Source organism: Hemitrygon akajei, chromosome 5 (genome assembly GCF_048418815.1).
Source record: "Hemitrygon akajei chromosome 5, sHemAka1.3, whole genome shotgun sequence".
NCBI classification, from domain to species: domain Eukaryota; kingdom Metazoa; phylum Chordata; class Chondrichthyes; order Myliobatiformes; family Dasyatidae; genus Hemitrygon; species Hemitrygon akajei.
Window position 1 is genome coordinate 36,889,784 of NC_133128.1, and position 21,466 is coordinate 36,911,249.

Here is a 21,466-nt window from a genome sequence, read left to right on the forward strand (position 1 = left end):
AAATCCAAAATAAAAACAGAAATGCTTGGATTCATTTGAGGAAAGACAAGAGTATTCGTGGATGACAAAATTGTTTGAATGTTTGTTTGTAATGGTGCTGCCAATTAAAATGAAAATTTGCATATGAATTACCATTATAGCATTGTCAGACTGGGTTTCAATGTTTGTTCTGTGCTATTGCAGATTTAAGCTCCAGAAGTGATTACTAACACAAACTCACTGTGAGCTCCAAACATGGAAGATCAACACTCAAAAAAGTCCACCCCCTTTTGTTCACCTTTCCGTTGGGGTTTTGTCCTGTTGTTACTCATTGGATTGATGGCGATGGTTCTAAATTTTCAATGGATGAAGGTGTGTAGAATAAATGCAACAATATGTTCATGATGTAGATAGATGAAACAAGAATTTGACATGTTGAGTATAACAATGCAATGTTTATGTATGGTGACTTCTTGCTGCAATCTGAATATTTGACTTTGTGTTAAACCTTTTCATTGGGATATCTGATTTAATTACACATACTGTTTCTACAACTTAATATCTGATTGAAATGTGTTACCTGTCTTTTGCCCATATGTCTTTATATCTCTCTCTGTTCACCTATGCAAATTCCAAACTTGCATACTTGATTTTCCGAAATTCACATGGTCTGTGCCTTCTTTCTGTTTCCACTTTCCCGAAATTACTGTATAACTAAAATATATTTGCTTAAAGTTCTCTGGATTTGGAATTCAGAATACAATATTCTCATTTCCTTTTTTAAAGTCTTTGGAAATCAACTGTTCTACAGAATACACCCTTCTTTACTATAATTGGCCCAGATTTTTCAGTTGTAATGATGCAATTTTCCATACTTACACAGTGAAATGGTGAGCACCTTCAGGATATCTGCTCATGAACTTGAGTTGACAATCCTGAAGTTTCAGCCAAAGGCTTATTGTTTCTCAGTAGATTATGCTCTTTTGAATCTTTCTGCAATGTAATCAAAAGAAAAATAATCTGAATTGTCAAAAAAGAAGTCTTTATGAGCCATTTGCTGTTAAATATCCAGAACATTTTAGGTGTTTGTTGTGAGGTCTCAGAATTTAAATGCTATAAGAGCAACAGGCTTTCTTCTTACAGAAACATCCGCATGATGATAAGCTAGAACACATCATCAGTGATATTACCTGGGGTCATCAGGTGTTTCGGCTCTTTCAACATCATACACCCTCACCCAGTCGACCCGACCGGGGTTAATCAGATCCCGGCCTGTGCCGAAGTGGATCTGCCCTCTTTATCCAGAGCATCTTGACACTTTCTCTGCTGCGTCTGTGGTGATAGAAATGGCTCCTCTTCTTGTCTCTCCCATGATTCCAAGTGCAGTGTATACTTTGCAGAGTGACTTTAATTACTGCTTACAGTGAGATGCTATGTATGTGTATTGTAATTTCTTCACACAAATAGCTATAAAGACAAAAATTGTAAGGTTGGCTGTATTTCAGCTTTTATGATACAAATATTCAGTTTTAATTAAGTGCTCCTTTAAATATTTAAAATATCAGTTTCCTTTCCTTCTTCATTGATCCCTTTCTATGAGAATTCTTTCATGTGTTTGGCTGTTCAGCTGTTTTTTGCCTGAAGTCGATTGTGTGAACATGAAGAAAAATTGTAAAAGGTCAAAGTTAGAGTTCTTTGCCTAAATTTACCAACATTTTGTAACAAGTTAAGTGAACTGATAGTAGAAACAAGCATAAATATGAATGAATAGATATTACAGAACCAAGATAGCAAGATGACAAACTGGATACTGAACATTTTGGATAATTTAACAATTTTGAAGAATATGCAAAAATAAAAAGGAAGTTGTGAGCTTCTGTTAACAATGAATGACGGTGCAGGAGTGAAAAATGATGGTCATTTGGAAGATCAAGTTGTAGAGTCACTTCGAATGAAAGAGAAAAATTGCAAGGGAAAGCAGCTACTGATGGCAATGATCTATAGACTCTCTAGGGCAGAACATAAATCAAGCAATTACAGGAACGGTAAGAAAAGTTACGGCAATAATTGTGGGTGTATTTAATCTTCATATATGTCAATCAATTGGCAAGGTAAACATGGTGTGATGTAACTTTACAAATTGTTCATGATTCCTAGTACAATGCATTGTGGAACAAACCCGGTATGAAATATTTTAGATCTGCAAGTATTCGATATACTTTATAATGATACAGAATCAGTGATGGTTGCTTAGTAAAGAGTCTTCATGGAGAGAAAAGGATTTCATTTTCACTTTGAGAATAATAAAATTAGTTCTACAACTAATAATTTAAAATTGAAATAAATTTACAAAGGTGTAAGGTATAATTGCCCAAAATAGACTGTGAAAATAATTAAAATAATAAGGAGGGGCAAGTATTCACATAAAATCTCAATGAAGGTGTATAAAATGAAGTACAAGGAGGATGATCAATCCATGACTAAGTAAAGAATCAGAATCAGTTTTATTATCACTGGCATGTGGCATGAAATTTGTTAACTTAGCAGCAGCAGTTCAGTGTAAAACATAATCTAGCAGAGAGAGAGAAAAAAATAAAATAAAATGTAATAATAAATAAACAAGTAAATCAATTGCGTATATTGAATAGTTTATAAAAATGTGCAAAAACAGAAATACTGTACATAAAAAAGTGAGGTAGTGTCCAAAGCTTTGTGTTCCAAAGAATTGTGTTACTAACAAAATAACTGTGAATAAAAAGTAAGTGCTACAGCACACAAATATGAAAGTACTGAGACAGTGCAATATGAGTGCAATACTGCTTAGCACTGTGATGTGAGGGTCAGCAGGGTCACAGCCTCAGGGAAGAAGCTCTTCCTGTGCCTGCTGGTGCAGGAGCAGAGGCTCCTGTAGCAACTACCAGATGGGAGGAGAGTAAAAAGTCCATGGTTAGGGTGAGATGCATCCTTGATAATGTTTTTCACCCTGCCCAGGCCGCATTTATGGTAGATGATCTCAATGGTGGTCAATTGGGTGCTGATAATCCACTGGGCAGTTTTCTCCACATGCTGGAGTTCTTTGTGGTCTGATACGGGACAATTGCCATACCACACTGAGATGCAGTTGGTGAGTATGCTCTCAATGGTACAGCGGTAAAATTCCGTCAGTATCCTGGGACAGGGGTGACCTTTCTTGATGCTCCGCTGGAAATAAAGGCGCTATTGTGCCTTTTTGATTAGGATGGAGGAGTTCAGGGACCAGGTGAGATCCTCGGAAATGTGTATACCAAGGAATATAGAAGTTTTTGATTGTATTTGTTGACATTCCAAATCTCTTCAGACACCTAATAAAGTATATCCGCTGTCTTGCCTTCTTTATGACTACATCGATGTGTTGGGACCAGGTTAGATCCTCAGAGATCTTGACACCCAGGAGTTAAATCAATCACATAGTGACATATAAAACAGAGCACATAAGGACAGCAGATACTTTCTGAAGGATGTTATTAAACAATGGGTTTGTACACCAAACTGGTATATGAGAATATTGGAAAAACTAGCCTCTTAAGCTGCATTTAATTTACTGAATGTAAATTTTTGTGCTGTCATGATGGCATTTTTTAATAAAACTTTGATCATTAGAGTTGTTTTGCTGAAATACAGTATCTGCCGACTGTTCACAACAGGAACAGTGCAATGATTGGAACAAAATATCTACTTTTTACAATAACTGAACAAGTGTTCAAACAAGTGGTTACCGAAACCAGTTTGTTTCCTAAAATATAGCTGAGCAAATACAGTCAGCTGGGGCAGTCAAAGAACATGTTCATTTGATTTCTGGGTACCCGAGACAGTAGTTGAATTGGAATCGGTTTATTATTGCCACATGTACTGAGATACAGTGAAAGGCTTGTCTTACATACTGTTCATACAGATAAAATTATTACACGGTGCATTTAGACAGAGCAAATTGGAACAAGAAATGCTGAATAAAGTGTAGCAGGTAAAGGGAAAGTGCAGTGCAGTTAAGCAATAAGGTGCAAGATCAGAACAAGGTATTTTTGTGGTCAAAGAGTTCATCTTACCATATCAGGGAATCATTTAATAGACTTATTAATGTGGAGTAGAAGCTGTCCTCGACCCTGATGGTACATGCTATCAGTTTTTTAAAATCTACTAAAAAAAACACCCTGTATTGGTATTGGGTTTTCTGACCATGAAATTCTAAACTCAAACTAAGATCTTAAGCCCTATCCAATATAGCTACAGGTACACTCACAAAAGGGAGGTTATAGAGTAGCCCCCTACTCTTTAAAGTCTAGATCATGTCCCTGTTTATCCTCCACTGTGGGCTTAGCTGTCAACACCCACTATTTGAGCGGTGGATCACCCCTCCCTACCAAGGAGCATCTACTTCCAGCGAACAAAGTCGTTTAAACACAGTTCATTAATTTTAGGGATTAATTTTAAATCCAGACAAACTTTTAAAACACATTTAAAACTCACAGAGATTTTCTATCTTATAAAAGATTCCCAAAACACAAAACATTTCCAAAACGCAGGTAAAATTCCTATAGATTAAGCAGACTTCAACTCATTTTAATGAGTTGTAGATGAATAAGTCATCCATCGCAGACATTGGAAGTAGAGGAATGATTTTTTGTTCCTTGCCTTTCTGTCATTCTTCTTGATGTTACTTGATCATTCCTAACAAGTCTGACTGCACTGTAACATTTATACTGGTTTTTTTTTTTGCTCTTTGGATAACTTCTTACACATATAATATTTTTGCATTTACCTTTCACACTGATGATAGAAACATGGAAAGCCTACAACATAATATAGGCCCTTTGGCCCACAATGCTGTGCGGAACATGTACTTGTCACGTATCCTGTGACTGGGTTACCAAACCAGCAGAAATGGAATGATATGTTGGAGTCTGGTGGTACTGTAACTAAAGGTGTTTATTATTAAACTAAGTATTACAGTATCAAAAATGCAAATATACATATAAAACAGGTTAGCAATGAGAAATATTGAAGTGTAGGAATAAGAATCAAAACCAAGCTCTAACATAGTCTAGGGGTAAATAAATAGTCTTAAGATAATGCAGAGTTCAGTTCAGTTCTGTTTGGGTTGAGGTAGTTGCTGTTGTGACGTTGGAGAGAGAGAGAGTGAGAGATGAGCAGCTGCAGCAGGCAAACCTTCCGTTGTCTTCTTGTTCCATTGTGCCATTGTGGTCACCGATTATGACCCCTCCGTTCCAAGCCAGACCGTTCTTCAGTGGTGGACTCGTCACCCAGGCGCGGCTGGATACACACACAAGCCCCCACCGGCCTGGTTTTAAATTTTACATCCTTGTGTCTCTCTCATTATCAGTATGTGTAGCATGGCACCTCTCCCCCTCTTTATCTCTCTCTTGTTAGCAGCATAGTTCACGGGGGTCAACTCTGGACCCCATCTCCCCATGGTTTGCTCATCACACATAACATACTGAATTAGAAATAAGATACATAGAAACATATAAAATCTACAGCACAATACAGGTCCTTTGGCCCACAAAGCACTGCCGAACATGTCCTTACCTTAGAACTACCTAGGCTTATCCATAGCCCTCTATTTTTCTAAGCTCCATACATCCATCCAGGAGTCTCTTAAAAGACCCTATCATTTCCACCTCCACCACTATCACTGGCAGCCCATTCCATGCACTCACCACTCTCTGTGTAAAAGAACTTACCCTTGCCTTCTCCTCTGTACCTACTTCCAAGCACCGTAAAACTGTGTCCTCTCGTGATGGCCGTTTCAGCCCTGGGAAAATGCCTCTGACTATCGACACAATCAATGCCTCTCATCATCTTATACACCTCTCATCCTGTGCCACTGCAAGGAGAAAAGGCCAAGTTCACTAAACCTGTTCTCATAAGGCACGCTCCCCATTCCAGGCAGCGTCCTTGTAAATCTCCTCTGTACCCTTTCCATAGCTTCAATTTTTTTAATGTCTTTTATTACCTCACAGCTCTTAAACTCAAACCCATGGTTGATGAAGACCAATGCTCCATATGCCACCTTAACCATATAGTTAACTTGTGCAGCAGCCTTGAGTATCCTATGGACTTGTATCCCAAGATCCCTCTGGTTCTCCAAACTGTCAAGAGTCTTACCATTAATACTGTATTCTGCCGTCATACTTGACCTACCAAAGTGAACCACCTCACACTTATCTGGTTTGAACACCATCTGCAACTTCTCAGCCCAGTTTTGCATTCTATCATTGTGCTGCTATAACCTCTGACAGCCCTCCACACTAACCACAACACCCCAACCTTTGTGTCATCAGCAGATTTACTAACCCATCCCTCCACTTCCTCATCCAGGTCATTTATAAAAATCATGAAGAGAAGGGGTACCATAGAACCATAGAACACTGCAGCACAGTACAGGCCCTTCAGCCCTCCATGTTGTGCTGACCCATATAATCCTTTAAAAAGTACTAAACCCACACTACCCCATAACCCTCCATTTTTCTTTCATTCATGTGCCTGTCCAAGAGGCTCTTAAATACCCCTAATGTTTTAGCCTCCACCACCATCTCTGGGAAGTCATTCCAGGCACTCACAACCCTCTGTGTAAAAAACTTACCCCTGATGTGTCCCCTAAACTTCCCTCCCTTAACTTTGTACATATGCCCTCTGGTGTTTGCTATTTGTGCCCTGGGAAACAGGTACTGACTATCTACCCTATCTATGCCTCTCATAATTTTGTAGACCTCTATCAAGTCCCCGTTCATTCTTTTACACTCCAAAGAGAAAAGTCCCAGCTCTGCTAACCTTGCTTCATATGACTTGTTCTCCAAACCAGGCAACATCCTGTAAATCTCCTCTGTACCCTCTCCATAGCTTCCACATCCTTCCTATAATGAGGTGACCAGAATTGAACACAATACTCTAAGTGCGGTCTCACCAGAGATTTGTAGAATTGCAACATGACCTCTCTACTCTTGAACTCAATCCCCCTGTTAATGAAGTCTAGCATCCCATAGGCCTTCTTAACTAGCCTATCAACCTGTGCAGTGACCTTGAGGGATGTATGGATTTGAACCCCAAGGTCCCTTTGTTCATCCACACTCTTAAGTAACTGACCATTAATCCAGTACTCAGTCTTCTGGTTTGTCCTTCCAAAATGCATCACCTCACAGTTGTCTGGTTTGAACTCCATCTGTCATTATTCTGCCCAACTTTGCACCCTGTCTATATCCTCTTGTAACCTTCAACAACCTACAGCTCCATCCACAACTCCTCCAATCTTCGTGTTATCTGCAAACTTATTCACCCATCCTTCCGCCTCTACATCCAGATCATTTATAAAAATCACAAATAGCAGGGGTCCCAGGACAGATCCCTGCAGCACTCCACTAGTCACCAACTTCCAGGCACAATACTTTCCTTCCACAACTACCCTCTGCTTTCTTCCTTTAAGCCAATTTTTTATCCAAATAGCCAAGGTTCCACTTATCCCATGCCTCGTGACTTTCTGGATGAATCTCTCGTGAGGGACCTTGTCAAATGCTTTGCTAAAGTTCATGTAGAACACATCCACTGCTATACCCTCATCAATTTGTTTTATTACCTCTTCAAAAAACTCAATCAGACTCATGAGGCATGATCTTCCCTTCACAAAGCCATGTTGACTATCCATGAGTAGACTGTACTTCTCCAAATGCTCTATCCTTAAGAATCCTTTCCAGTAGTTTGCAGACCACCGACATAAGACACACTGGTCTATAGTTCCCAGGTTTCTCCCTATTACCTTTTTTAAACAAGGGAACTACATTTGCCATTCTCCAGTCCTCTGGCACTTCCCCTGTAGCCAAAGAGGATTCAAAGATCATAGCTAATGCTCCTGCGATCTTTTCTCTCAATTCCCACAACAACCTGTGGTGTATCATATCCGGCCCTGGGGATTTATCAATCTTAATGTTTTTAAGAAGATCCAGCACTTCTTCTTCCTTAATCTCCACACTGTCCAGCACAAAGGCCCGCTCTACTTCAACCTCATCCTGATCACGATCTTTCCACTTGTGAATACTGAAGCAAAGTGCCAGAATAGATCCCTGAGGCACACCACTGGTCACTGACCTCCATGCAGAATATAATCTGTCTACAACCACTTCTGTGGGCAGGCTATTTCTGGATCTACAAAGCATGGTCCCCTTGGATCCCATGCCTCCTTACTATCTCAATAAGCCTTGCATGGAGTACCTTATCAAATGCCTTACTGAAATCCATTTACACTACATCTACTGTTCTACCTTCATCAATGTGTTTAGTCACATCCTCAAAAAATTCAGTCAGGCTCGTAAGGCATGACCTGCCCTTGACAAAGCCATGCTGACTATGCCTCTCTAAACGTTCATAAATCCTGCCTCTCATGATCTTTTCCATCAATTTACTAATCATTGAAGACTCACTGGTCTATAATTTTCTGGGCTATCTCTACTCCCTTTCTTGAATAAGGGAATAACATCTGCAACCCTCCAATACTCTGGAACCTCTCCTGTCCCTATTGATGATGCAAAGATCATTGCCGGAGGCTCAGCAATCTACTGCCTCACCTCCCACAGTAGCCTGGCTACATCTTGTCCCATATTGGTGACTTATCCAACTTGATGCTTCCAATAGCTCCAGCACATCCTGTTTCATAATGTCTATATGCTCAAGCTTTTCAATCTGTTGTAAGTCATCGCTTCAATTGCCAGGATCCTTTTCTGTAGTGAATGCTGAAGCAGCTGATCTGAAAACTTCTGGTGACAGAGTTCCTAGGTACCCATAATTAATGCTGGGAATTCTGACTCTGAGTACACAACCCTTCCAACTATTGACAGATCAGTTATGTGATGTGCTATGTGATGGTATCAATCTGGTCTGCAAGCTTCCTTTCTAGGCAAATTCCTTGTCTGGTTTGATCCAAGTTCAATTAGTACAACATTGTTGACTTCCACTACATCTAGCCCAGTTCTGGGGGCCAGCATCCTGTGTTCGATAGACAGTGCTGTTTTATTTGGAAAGTAGTCCTTTTAACTTCAAACCAATTATTGCTTGCTACTTACTTCAAAAACCAAAGACAGGTTCTTGTTTAAGACAATGAATATTGGTTAGAAATCTAACATACTCAGAACAACTCTTTGGTCTCTGGAAGCTCACAGCTGCAAGGTTAGAAAGCTGAAGTTGGCAAAAAGGCTGACTGGCCCTGGACAGTGATTATACATCACAAAACAATGTCACTTTATATGCATACAGTCTATGTATATAACAGCACTTGTACATTATGTTTACCGGATTGTTTTTATTTTTATATATCATGTCTTTTAGTTTGTTATTTTTGTGTTCTTTATGTTTTTTATGCTGCATCAGATCCAGAGTAATGATCATTTCATTCTCCTTTACATCTGAGTACTCAGGAATGACACTAAACATTCTTGGATCTTAAATCGTCCGTCTGATGGAAGAGGGGAGAAGAGAAATTACTTGGGCTGGGTGGGATCTTTGATAATGCTGGCTGCTTTACCGTGGCAGCAAAGTGTACAGAGTGAGTCAGTGGAGGGGAGGCTGGTTTATATGTTGTGCTGAGCTGCATCCACATCTCTGTAGCTTCTTGTTGTCATGGGCAGAGCAAATGCCCCATTGTGCATCCATACAGGATGTTTCTCGTGGGGTTAAATTGATAAGGCTGATGGGGATGTGTCAAATTCCTCTTGCTTCTTGAGGATATCAAGGAATTGTTGAGCTTTCTTGGCCATGGTGTCTACATGGTTGATTGAGGACAGGCCATTTGTGATATTCACTCTCTGGAATCTGAAACTCTCCACCCACTTGACACCACTGATATAGGTAGGACTTCGGTCACTTCCCCCTTCCTAAAGTCAATGACCAACTCTTTTGTTTTGCTGACACTACAGGAAAGATCATTGTCATGACACCATGCCACTAAACACTATACCTCCTTCCTGTACTTCAACTCTTTGCTATTTGAGATACAACCCACTATGGTGGTATCATCTGCAAATTTGTCAATGAAGTTAATACAGAACCTGGTCATAGAGTCATGTGTGCACAGGGAGTAAAATAAGGGGCTGAGGACACAACCTTAAGGAGCAATAGTGTTTAGAATAATTGTGGTAGAGATGTAGCTGCCTATCCTTACTAATTGCCGTCTGTTGGTCAGGAAGTCAAAGATCCATTTGCAGGAGTAAATGTTGACCCCAGAGTTCAGAGTTTGCAGATGAGTTTGCTTGGAGTTATAGTACTGAAGGTGGAGCAGTAGTTAATAAACTACAATCTGACAAAGGTGTTTTTATTGCCCAGATACTCCAGAGATGAATGTAGGATAGGAGATGTTATCCACTGTTAACCTATGTTGGCAGTGGGTAAATTGTAATGGGTTGAGGTTGTAGGGAAAGCTTGACTTAATAAATACCATGACCAGCCTCTCAGAGCATCTATGATAGTGGATATTAGAATTACTGAGTGGTAGTCATTGGGCATATTGCCATGTATTTCTTGGACTCATGGTTGATAATGGCCTTCTTAAAGCAGTTGGGAACAACAGAAAGAAGCAGAGAGAGGTTAAAAATGTTTGCAAATACCCCCACCAGCTGTCTGCACAGGATCTAAGTACACATCCAGGGACACCATCTGGGCCAAATGCTTTCCACAGGTTCACTCTGCAGATGGCTAATCTAATACCTGCGATGGTGACTGTGGGTTCAGCTGCACTGTCAAGATGTGTGGTGATGTACTCATTCCCCTCTGTTCAAAACAAGCACAGAATGTGTTCTAAACACATCAGGAAGGGAAATACTGTTGTCAGCAATGCTGTCTGATCTAATTTTGTTGCCTATTAAGCATGTAAGCCCTGCCATAATTGACAGCTGTGTTGGAACTCAATTTTTGTCTGGTGCAGTTACTTGTCATCTTTAATAGCTTTTCAGAGGTCATATTTTGGTTTCTTGTAAAGGTCAGGTTTAGTTGATTTGAATGCGGCAGAGCTGAACTTTTAGTAGGGTTGTATCTCCCAGTTCATTTGTGGATTTTGGTTTATCCTTTTTGGTACAGTCCTTAACATGGTGTGTGAAGGAAGAGAAGCTGGTGCAGTTACTATTACAAGAGAGAAGGTGCTCAAAATGCTTAAAGACTTAAAGGTACATAAGTAACCCAGATCAGATGAACTGCACCCTGGGGCTCAAAGGTAGCATTAGAGATTGTTATGGCATTAGAAATGATCTTTCAAAAATCATTGGACTCTGGCATAGTGCCAGAGGACTGGAAAATTGCAAATGTCACTCTGCTCTTTAAGAAAGGAGGAAGACAGCAGAAAGGAAATTATAGACCAGTTAGCCTGACCTCAGTAGCTGGGAGGATGTTAGAGTCAATTGTTAAGGATTAGGTACTGGAGTACTTGGTGACATAGGACAAGATAGGACAAAGTCAGCATAGTTTCCTTCAGGGAAAATCCTGCCTGATGAACCAGTTGGAATTCTTTGAGGAGATTACAAGTAGGATAGATAAAGGGGATGCAGTAGATGTTGTATATTTGGACTTTCAGAAGGCCTTTGACAAGGTGCCACACATGAGGCTGCTTACCAAGTTAGGAGCCCATGGTATTATAGGGAAGTTACTAAGATGGTTAGAGCATTTGCTGATTAGAAGAAGGCAGTGAGTGGGAATAAAAGGACCCTTGTCTGGTTGGTTACCAGTGACTAATGGTGTTCCACAGGGGTTGGTGTTGAGACCACTTCTTTTGATGCTGTATATAAATGATTTAGATGATAAAATAGAAGGCTTTGTTGCCAAGTTTGCAGATGATATGATGATTTGTGGAGGGGCAGATAGTGTTGAGGAAACAGGCAGGATGCAGAAGGACTTAGACGGTCTAGGAGAATGGACCAGGTAGTGGCAAATGAAATATAACGTTGGAAAATGTATGGCCGTGCCCTTTAGTAGTAGAAATAGATGCACGGACTATTTTCTAAATTGGGAGAAAATCCAAAAATCTGAGATGCAAGAGGCCTTGGGAGTCCTTGTGCAGAACACCCTAAAGGTTAACCTGCAGCTTGAGTCAGTGGTGAGGAAGGCAAATGCAACGTTAGCATTCATTTCAAGAGGTCTAGAATACAAGAACAGGGGTGTGATGCTGAGGCTTTATAAGGCACTGGTGAGGCCTCACGACTGTTGTGAACAGTTTTGGGCTTCTCATCTTGGAAGAGATGTGCTGGCATTGGAGAGGGTCCAGAGGAGGTTCACAAGGATTATTCCAGAATACGAGGAATGTTTGATGGCTCTGGGTCTGTACTCACTGGAATTTAGAAGGATGAGGGGTGATCTCATTGAAACCTTTCAAATGTTGAAAGGACTAGACAGAGTAGATGTGGAAAGGATGTTTCCCATGTGGGAGAGTCTAGGACAAGAGGACACAGCCTCAGGATACAGAGCCACGTCCATTCAAAACAGAGATGCAAAGAAATTTCTTTGGCCAGAGGATGGTGAATTTGTGGAATTTGTTGCCACGTGCAGCTGTGGAGGCCAGGTTGTTGGGTGTATTTAAAGCAGAGATTGATAGGTTCTTGATTGGATATAGCATCAAAGATTACAGAGAGAAGGCGGGGAAATGGCATTGAGGAGGAGAGAAAAAGGATTAGCTATGATTAAATGGCGGATGATACTCGATGGGCCAAATGGCCTAATTCTGCTCCTATTTCTTAAGGTCTTAAAAATCGGTAATGCAACTGTCTATGTTCTCTGCACTTGGGCCCACTTGACACAATATGTAGATAAGCCTACGAGAGGAGAGGCTATACTTGATCTGGCATTTGGAAAGAACCTGGTCAAGTGTCAGATCTCTCAGTGGGAGAGCATTTTGAAGATAGTGATTATAATTCTATCTCCTTTAGCATAGCATTGGAGAGAGAAAGGAACAGACAAGTTAGGAAAACATTTAATTGGAAGTAAAGAGCAATATGAGACTATCAGGAAAGAACTTGGAAGCATAAATTGGGAATAGGTGTTCTCTAGGAAATACATGGAAGAAACGTGGCAAATGGTCAGGGGATATTTGCATAGAGTTCTGCACAGGTACGTTCCAGTGAGACAGGGAAAGGAAGGTAGGGTACAGGAACCGTAGTGTACAAAGGCTATTGTAAATCTAGTCAAGCTGAAAAGAAGAGCGTACAAAATGTTCAAAAAACTAGGCAATGATAGAGATCTAGAAGATTATAAGGCTAGCAGGAAGGAGTTTAAGAAAGAAATTAGGAGAGCCAGAAGGGGTCAAAAGAAGGCCTTGGTGGACAGGATTAAAGAAAACCCCAAGACATTCTACAAGGATGTGAAGAGCAAGAGGACAAGATGTGAGAGAATAGGAATGACAATCAAGAGTGACAGTGGAAAAGTATGTATGGAACTGGAAGAGATAGTACAGGTACTTAATGAATACTTTGCTTCAGTATTCACTAAGGAAAAGAATCTTGGTGATTGTAGGGATGACTTACAGTGGACTGAAAAGCTTGAGCATGTAGATATTAAGAAAGAGGATGTGCTGGAGCATTTGGAAAGCATCAAGTTGTATATGTCACCAGGACTTGATGAGATGTACCCCAGGCTACTGTGGGAGGTGAGGGCAGAGATTCCTCAGCCTCTGACGATGATCTTTGCATCATCAATGGGGATGCAAGAGGTTCCAGAGGATTGGAGGGTTGCAGGTGTTGTTCTATTATTCAAGAAAGGGAGTAGAGATAGCCCAGGAAATTATAGACCAGTGATTCTTACCTCAGTGGTAGGTAAGTTGATGGAAAAGATCCTGAGAGGCAAGATTTATGAACATTTGGAGAGGCATAATATGCTTAGGAATAGTCAGCATGGCTGTGTCAAAGGCAGGTTGTGCCTTATGAGCCTGATTGAATTTTCTGAGGCTGTGACTAAACACACTGATGAAGGTAGAGCAGTAGATGTAGTGTATATGGATTTCAGCTAGGCATTTGATAAGGTACACCATGCAAGGCTTATTGAGAAAGTAAGGAGGCATGGGATCCAAGGGGATCTTGCTTTGTGGATCCAGAATTGGCTTGCCCACAGGAGGCAAAGGGTGGTTGCAGATGGGTCATATCCTGCATGGAAGTCAGTGACCAATGCTGTGCCTCAGGGATCTGTCCTGGGACCCCTACTCTTTGTGATTTTTATACATGACCTGGAAAAGAAAGTGGAGGGATTGGTTCATAAATTTGCTGATGACCAGTTCTTGGAAATGTTTTAAGTTGCTTGGAAGTATGTACAGAGGGGTAAGTTTTTTATGGAGAGAGTGGTGAGTGCGTTCAATGGGCTGCCGGTGACAGTGATGGAGGCAGATACGATAGGGTTTTTAAGAGACTCCTGGAAAGGTATATGGAGCTTAGAAAAATAGAGGGCTATGGGTAACCCTAGGTAATTTCTAAGGTAAGGACATGTTCGGCACAGCTTTGTGGGCCGAAGGGCCTGTATTGTGCTGTAGGTTTTCTATGTTTCTATGTTTCTAAGCCTTGGTTAGTAAGTTTGCAGATGACACTAAAATGTGTGTAATCATGGATAGTGAAGATAGCTATCTAGAATTAGATGGTATCTTGGTCAGCTGAGTAAGCAGGCTGGGGAATGGCAAATGGTTTAGTTCAGATAGGTGAAAAATATTGTATTTTGTTAGGACAAAGGGGTAGGACTCTCACAATGAATGGTAGAGCCTCCAGGAGTGTTGTAGAACAAAGAGTCCTCGGATTACAAGTACATGAATCACTAAAAGCAGTATCTCAGGTGGGCAGGATGGTGAAAAAGAGCATTTAGCATGATAGCTTTCATCGGCTCGAACATTCAGTATGGAAGCCAGGATGTTATATTGCAGTTGTGTACCGTATTGCTGCCGCAAAATAAACTTCACAGCGTAGGTGAGTGATAAACATAGTTTTCATTCTGATTTGGAGTAATGCTTTTAAATGTGGTCGCCCTGCTATAGGAGAGATGGTATTGATCTGGAAAGGGTGCAGGGAAGATGTACAAGGATGTTGTCAGGATTTGTGTGACTGACATAGAGAGAGCTTGAGCAGGCTAGGACTTTATTCTCTGAAGTGTAAAAGAATGTGGGGTGATCTTTCAGAGGTATATATAGTCATGAGGGCATAGAGAGGATGAATGCATATAATGTTTTACTCTAGGTTAGTGAATCAAAACATAGAGGGCATAGATTTAAGGAGAAAGGGTAACACACACAAAATGCTGGAGGAACTCAGCAAGCCAGGCAGCATCTATAAAAATAAAATACAGTCGGCATTTCAGGCTGCGGCCCTTCAGCATGTTTTGGGTGTCAGCCCAATGTGTCAACTGTATTTTTTCTCCATAGACACTGCCTGGCCTGCTAAGTTCCTCCAGCATTTTGTGTGTGTGTTGCTTGGATTTCAAGCATCTGCAGATTTTCTCTTGTTTGTGATAGGAGAAAGGGTATCTAGGCTGAATTGATGTATCTGAGACAAAGTGCTTGCTTCCTTCCGTATGAGTCTGTTTCTGTGATCTTATTTTTACTACAGCCATCTATCCATCTATATCTCTTCCCTGTAATACGATTTTACATCTATACTCTGAGATAACTTTCTAAGTTCAGTTCTTTCCTTCATTTTTGACCTTCTATCTTCCTGTCTGGCAAGATTCTGAACAACTCTCTTAGGGTATTAAAATCCTTGCATTTTCTGAGGCTTCAATTTGGTAAGTTAAGAAGATGAACCTTATGTACAAATATAGTTATTTTACTAAAATATTCCATTCTACAGTTTGGAGATGAAACAAATGGAATATGGAAGAAATATCCAGATCCAAAGTTTAATCACACAGCAGAGCAGCGAAAGGAAGAAACTCCGTCATCTTGGACTGACAGACTTTTAAAATGTGGCTATCAGAATCACAGCTTCACCCCTGAAGAAAGATTAGAGGGTGTGGTTCTGATCAAAATGATTGAATGGCCAAAGCCTCCCAGACCTAATGTGCCTTTTCAGAAAAGCAGTGACCCATCACGTGCATATTTTGTTATTTTAAATTCTGGAAAGACTTTCTATGTTGGAGATCAGTTACAGGTGATGGTGCGTATGTACGATTTTGAAGGAAATCCGAAGCAATACGGGGGTGACTATCTCCAAGCCCGGATCCACACTCCAGAGTTGAAAGCCGGTTCAGCAGGAACGGTTATAGATCTCCAAAATGGAACTTATCACATCAATTTTACCCTACTCTGGCCAGGAGAAGTCCACGTGTCTGTTTCTTTGGTTCATCCCAGTGAAGGGGTTCAAGCCCTTAAAAGAATACGGAAGGAAAACCCAGACAGAGTGTATTTTAAAAGCACTTTCAAATCGGGGAATACCTCGCAGATCACTGTGTGTAATTTCTGTTTGTCTCAAACTAAACCGCTCTGTAACTTTACTGATCTCAGGACTGGGGAGCCCTGGTTCTGTTACAGACCAGAGAAGCTTCCCTGCTCATCTCGTGTCAACCATGCGATGGGAGGTTATAAGAAGAACCTCTTAATTGGAGAAGAATTGCATTATTTTCAAAGGTATGGAAATCATTCTCATTCGATACTGGCATTCATTTTCTTCACATCTATAAACTGATTTCATAAACTAATCAAATTAATTTCTTTAAAAGAGCAGTGTGATTCATCTCTGTAAACTGAAATCATGCATCTGGCTGAAATTCTCATTGAGCTTAAGGAATACAAGGGGTGGCAGGTGCTGCAAAGATATTGAACTGTCGATGCTGATGCAGGGTCTCAGCCTGAAACGTTGACTAGCCCTCTGCCTCCACAAGTGCTGCTTGGCATGCCCACATCCTCCAGCTGTTTAGTTTTTGCTTTCTTTTATCCCTTCTGAGGATGGGAGATTATTGTTGATCTGGAAGTATAAGCACTTAATACGGGAAACCTCCAAAACTGTGGTGGTAGTGGGCATAATCACACTCAGATCACGCCAATCTGCCTACCACGAAATGTTGTAGATGGTCTATAAAAACCAATTTCTATTGGAGCCTGCTAATGTCTGACCTGTTGCAAGATTCATGTGGTAATCCTGTAGTCTGAAACCCAAGCAAGACTTGGTTCCATTGCCAGCCTTTGGGCATTGGTGGTTTGGTTATTCGTAAATAGATGTGTCTTAGCAGAAGTACCCATGACACCTTTCATCACTAGTGACAATTCACAGAATAAAAAACTGACAGTGTAGTAAATCACAGACATGTGATTCTGCAGATGCTGGAAATCCAGGGTAACACGCACAGAATTCTGGGAGAACGCAGCAGGTCAGGCAGCGTCTATGGAGTGGAGTAAACAGTCATCATTTCAGGCTGAGACCATTTATCAGGACTTTCTATCCCTGTCCAATGCCTCGGTAAAGCTCATGAAGTTGTGGTCACTGACTCTGAATTGCTTTTCCACTGAGAGATCTCCCACCCGACCAAATCTACTATGGCCGCCTCTATCAGCCTGTATATATAATATGCAAGCAGTCCTTTCTGGACGCATCTAACAAATTCAACCCTATCTAAACACTAAGGTGCTGTCAATTAATATTAGGAAAGTTGAAATCACCCATGACAACAACCATGTTACTTTTGCAATTTTCAAAAATCTCTCTCCTGATCTGGACTTAGTGTCTCTAATGTTTTTGGATAGCCTATGAATGCTCCTAGTAGAGTGATAGCTCCCTTCATATTCTTTACTTCCACCCACACTGACTCAGTGGACATCCTCCCTTTCTGCAGCTTTGAAACTATCCTTGATTAGCAATGCCATTCCCTATCTCTTTTACCTCCCTCCCTTTTGAAACAGCTAATTTCTGGAACATTCAGTAGCCATTTCTGACCTTTTGACAGCCAAGTCTCTGTAATGGCCTTAACATTGTAGCCCCATGTATTAATCCATGCTCTAAGTTCATTACCCTTGTTCCTCATATTTCTGTCACTAAAATAGACACATTTCAACCCATCCAACAGACTGCATTAATACCCTATCCACTGCCTATCCTTCCTCACAATCGCTCTGCACACTGAATCTACCTTTACAACAACTGCCCCATCCTCTAACTTATCATTCAGGTTCTCATCCCCCTACCAAACTCGTTTCAACCCTCTCCAACTGCTCTAGCAAACCTGTCTGCAAGGATATTGGTCCTCCTCGAGTTCAGAAGTAACCTTTCCTTTTCATACAGCTCATACCTTCCCCTGAAGAGAACCCATGATCCACAAGTCTGAAACCCTGTTCCCTACACTAGTTCTTCAGCCTCATACTTATTTGCCAAATCATCCTACTTTTACCCTCACTGACACATGGCAGAGGCAGCAATCTAGAGATTGTCATCCTTGAGGTCCTGCTTTTCAAGTTCTTCCTTAGCTCCTCATATTATTTCTTCAGGACCTTATCCCTTTTCTTAGTTATGTCATTGGTACCACAACTTCTGGCTTTCACCCACCCCCTTGAATTAACAATCAGTTGTTGCTGGCTCTGTCTTTGGGTAACAATATGCTCAAATGATAAACTATCCTCTTTTATCTCTATGCTTCCTACAAAATTAAACATTTATATGTCACATTTCATGGGTGCAGTAGATTAAGAAATAATAATATATTTTCAGTCAGAAAAATATCAAGAGGCCAATATTACCCAAAGATCAAGGTTATGTAATTGTAAAGCCTTCACCTCATTCAGGTAAGATAATACTAATATACTGACTTAACAAATTAGAGATTTGTGTATGAGGGATTATGTTAGTAATGTCGGGAGTAGTTCTTCCATGCTGAAAATTCTCTTATATCCTAAACTGAATTTAATATCTTACATAGATTTTTATTAATTTTAGGAACATATTAGAAACAAATACTGTATTTTGTTTGTTGCAACATGAATTTACTTGGTTGGTCAATACAAATAGGATTGTGTTGATGAATTTGCTTTTCTTAAAGTGGAAAATTCTCAAGTGCTTGAAGCTCCACATGTTATCCTGATCCTAATTTTTAATTTAAATAAGTTGTCTGAATATCTATGCTGTCTATGAAGTATGAAGGAATACTGCACTTTTGCAGATGCTATGCATTGAACTGGGGCTGGCTCTATCTCCTCAGGTAATTTTGGCATCCCAAAGCATATGTTCAAAGAGGAGGAGGGGAATGGTTGTTCAGACACTTTCAGCCAGCATTACTCTGACAGATTGTCTGGTCATTATTAGAGTACATTTGTTGGTCTTTGCCAAATTAACTCCAAAATTTCTCATTTTACAATGGTGATTGCACCCTTTTTAAAGTCCCTACATTGGCTTTAGATTGCACTGAGAGACACTGAAGTGAACATGAAAGATGCATTTGAAATTCATGTCATTTTTTTTTACTACATTGACATATCAAGCACAATTTTTAGGAGCTTGTTTACTTTCTATGTTATTCCATCTAAATAATTTCATTTCATTTTCCCACATGTTGTCATTGCTTATATTCCTTCTGGTAGCCCCCAACTTGATGTTATAAAGATCGAGGTCTCGAATTTCTGGTAATTGCTCCCCCTTCACCATTCCCATTTTCTGTTTCCATTTCTCACCTTCTCACCTTGTCTCCTTACCTGCTCATTGTCTCCTTCTGATGCTCCTCCCCCTTACCTTTCTTCCATAGTCTTCTATAGTCTCCTATCAGAGCCCTTTATCTCGTTCACCAATCAACTTCCCAGCTCTTCATTGCACCCCTCCCCTTCTCCCGGCTTCACCCATCACCTACCACCATGTACTTCTTCCTCCCCCCTCCCCACTTTCTTACACTGACTTCTCCACTTCCTTTCTAGTCCTGAAGAAGGGTCTCAGCCTGAAACATAGACTGTTTACTCTTTTCCATAGAAGCTGCCTGGCCTGCTGAGTTCCTCCAGCATATTGTGTGTGTGTGTTGGTTTGGATTTCCAGCATCTGCAGATTTTCACATGATTTTCATTACTAATTTTCTGTCTAATATTCTCTTGAAGTTTGACATTAATGCTTTTAAACAGTGGATTATAAATCAAAGGCATTGTACTTAAATTTCTGTCTCCTAATTTCTAGGCAAAAATCTCAGTGAATGTCTCCCTGGCAAGCCATTCCTTTCACCAGCTGGATTTTATTATCAGGATAAATGGATATCAAAGACCTGTAGACTTCAAAACTTTGACACGCCAGCAAATGTTATCAGCTGTCTTCGTGGGAAAGTTGTTTATATTTTTGGAGATTCCACTATACGCCAGTGGTTTGAGTATTTGATACATTTTGTACCAGGTCAGGATTCCCATTTCTCATTATTCATTGTAGTCTAATGCTTTAAGCTTTATATTTACTCCAATTCATAATCAAGTCTGTGTTCTTCTCGTGCAACTTACACTTTCTTGCACATGAACATTTTATGCTTCTTGAGGATGAATAGCGTTACCATTTCTCCATAAAACACCTGAGCTGCAAGGACATGTAAAATCTCTGAATTATACAAAATAGGCAATAATACTTCCACACAGAAAAAAAACCTGACAAATATTATAATAAAATCCACCAGTTAAAGGTAGACAATTGGAAACTTTGGGTGTGCATGCAAAGACAGCTCATCATGAACCCACCAATCTCAGACTTGCACACTGGGAGGAAAAGCTGTAATAATTCATGGAATTCAAAGTGCTGACAATTATGAGGTATTTTTTCAATAAAAGAAATGTCTTCAGTTTGAGCTTCTCCAAGGACAACCATATTTTTAGCCTGTCCAAATTACATGAATAGATCTTATTTGGTTCTAGCCGGGTAATAGCTCCCAGAAATACTTTCAAAGGGCTTAATGTATGATCAGTTGAGAACAATGCTTGAAACAAGTCAATTATGTTCTACTTGCTAAATATACCAATCACAATATCTGGGCTAACAGTAACAGAAAGTAGCAAAGCCTACAAAAAAGTAGTGGATATGGCCCAGTCCAACACATGAAATGATTTTCCACTATTGAGCACGTCTACACAGAGTACTGTTGAGTGAAAGCAGCTTCCATCATCAAGGAACCCCACCATCCAGGTCATGCACTCTTTTCACTGCTGCCATCAGGAAGAAAATACAGGAGCCTCAGGACCCACACCAACAGTTTCAGAAACAGTTCTTACTCCTCAACTTGAGAGGATAACTTAACTCAACTTCACTCACCCCATCATTGAACTGGTCCCATAACCTCTGGAAGCCTTTGCTTTCCTTTTGTGTTTGCACTGTTTGTTGTTTTTCGTATATTGGTTATTTGTCCGTCCTGTTAGATGCGGCCTTTCATTGATTCTATTGTGTCTCTTGTAGAGGGGTTAGTGGTGGGATGCATTCCGAGAAGATAATCCATCTCACAGTTTTCCATAGCATGAAGCTGTGACCACCTGCACATGCATCAAGAACCTACATTGGAAAATAAT

At 40.4% G+C, this 21,466-nt stretch overlaps 1 protein-coding gene across 1 annotated transcript in view; it reads left to right on the top strand.

The window, feature by feature from the left end:
• Window positions 1-201: 201 nt before the first annotated feature.
• Window positions 202-21,466, top strand: part of LOC140727290 (NXPE family member 3-like) — a 35,609-nt gene continuing 14,344 nt past the window's right edge. The window contains exons 1-4 of the mRNA XM_073044550.1: window positions 202-351; window positions 15,816-16,591; window positions 18,663-18,736; window positions 20,106-20,315. Coding sequence (XP_072900651.1) covers window positions 235-351; window positions 15,816-16,591; window positions 18,663-18,736; window positions 20,106-20,315 — 1,177 coding nt within the window. The 5' untranslated portion in view covers window positions 202-234. The remainder of the gene's footprint in view (window positions 352-15,815; window positions 16,592-18,662; window positions 18,737-20,105; window positions 20,316-21,466) is intronic.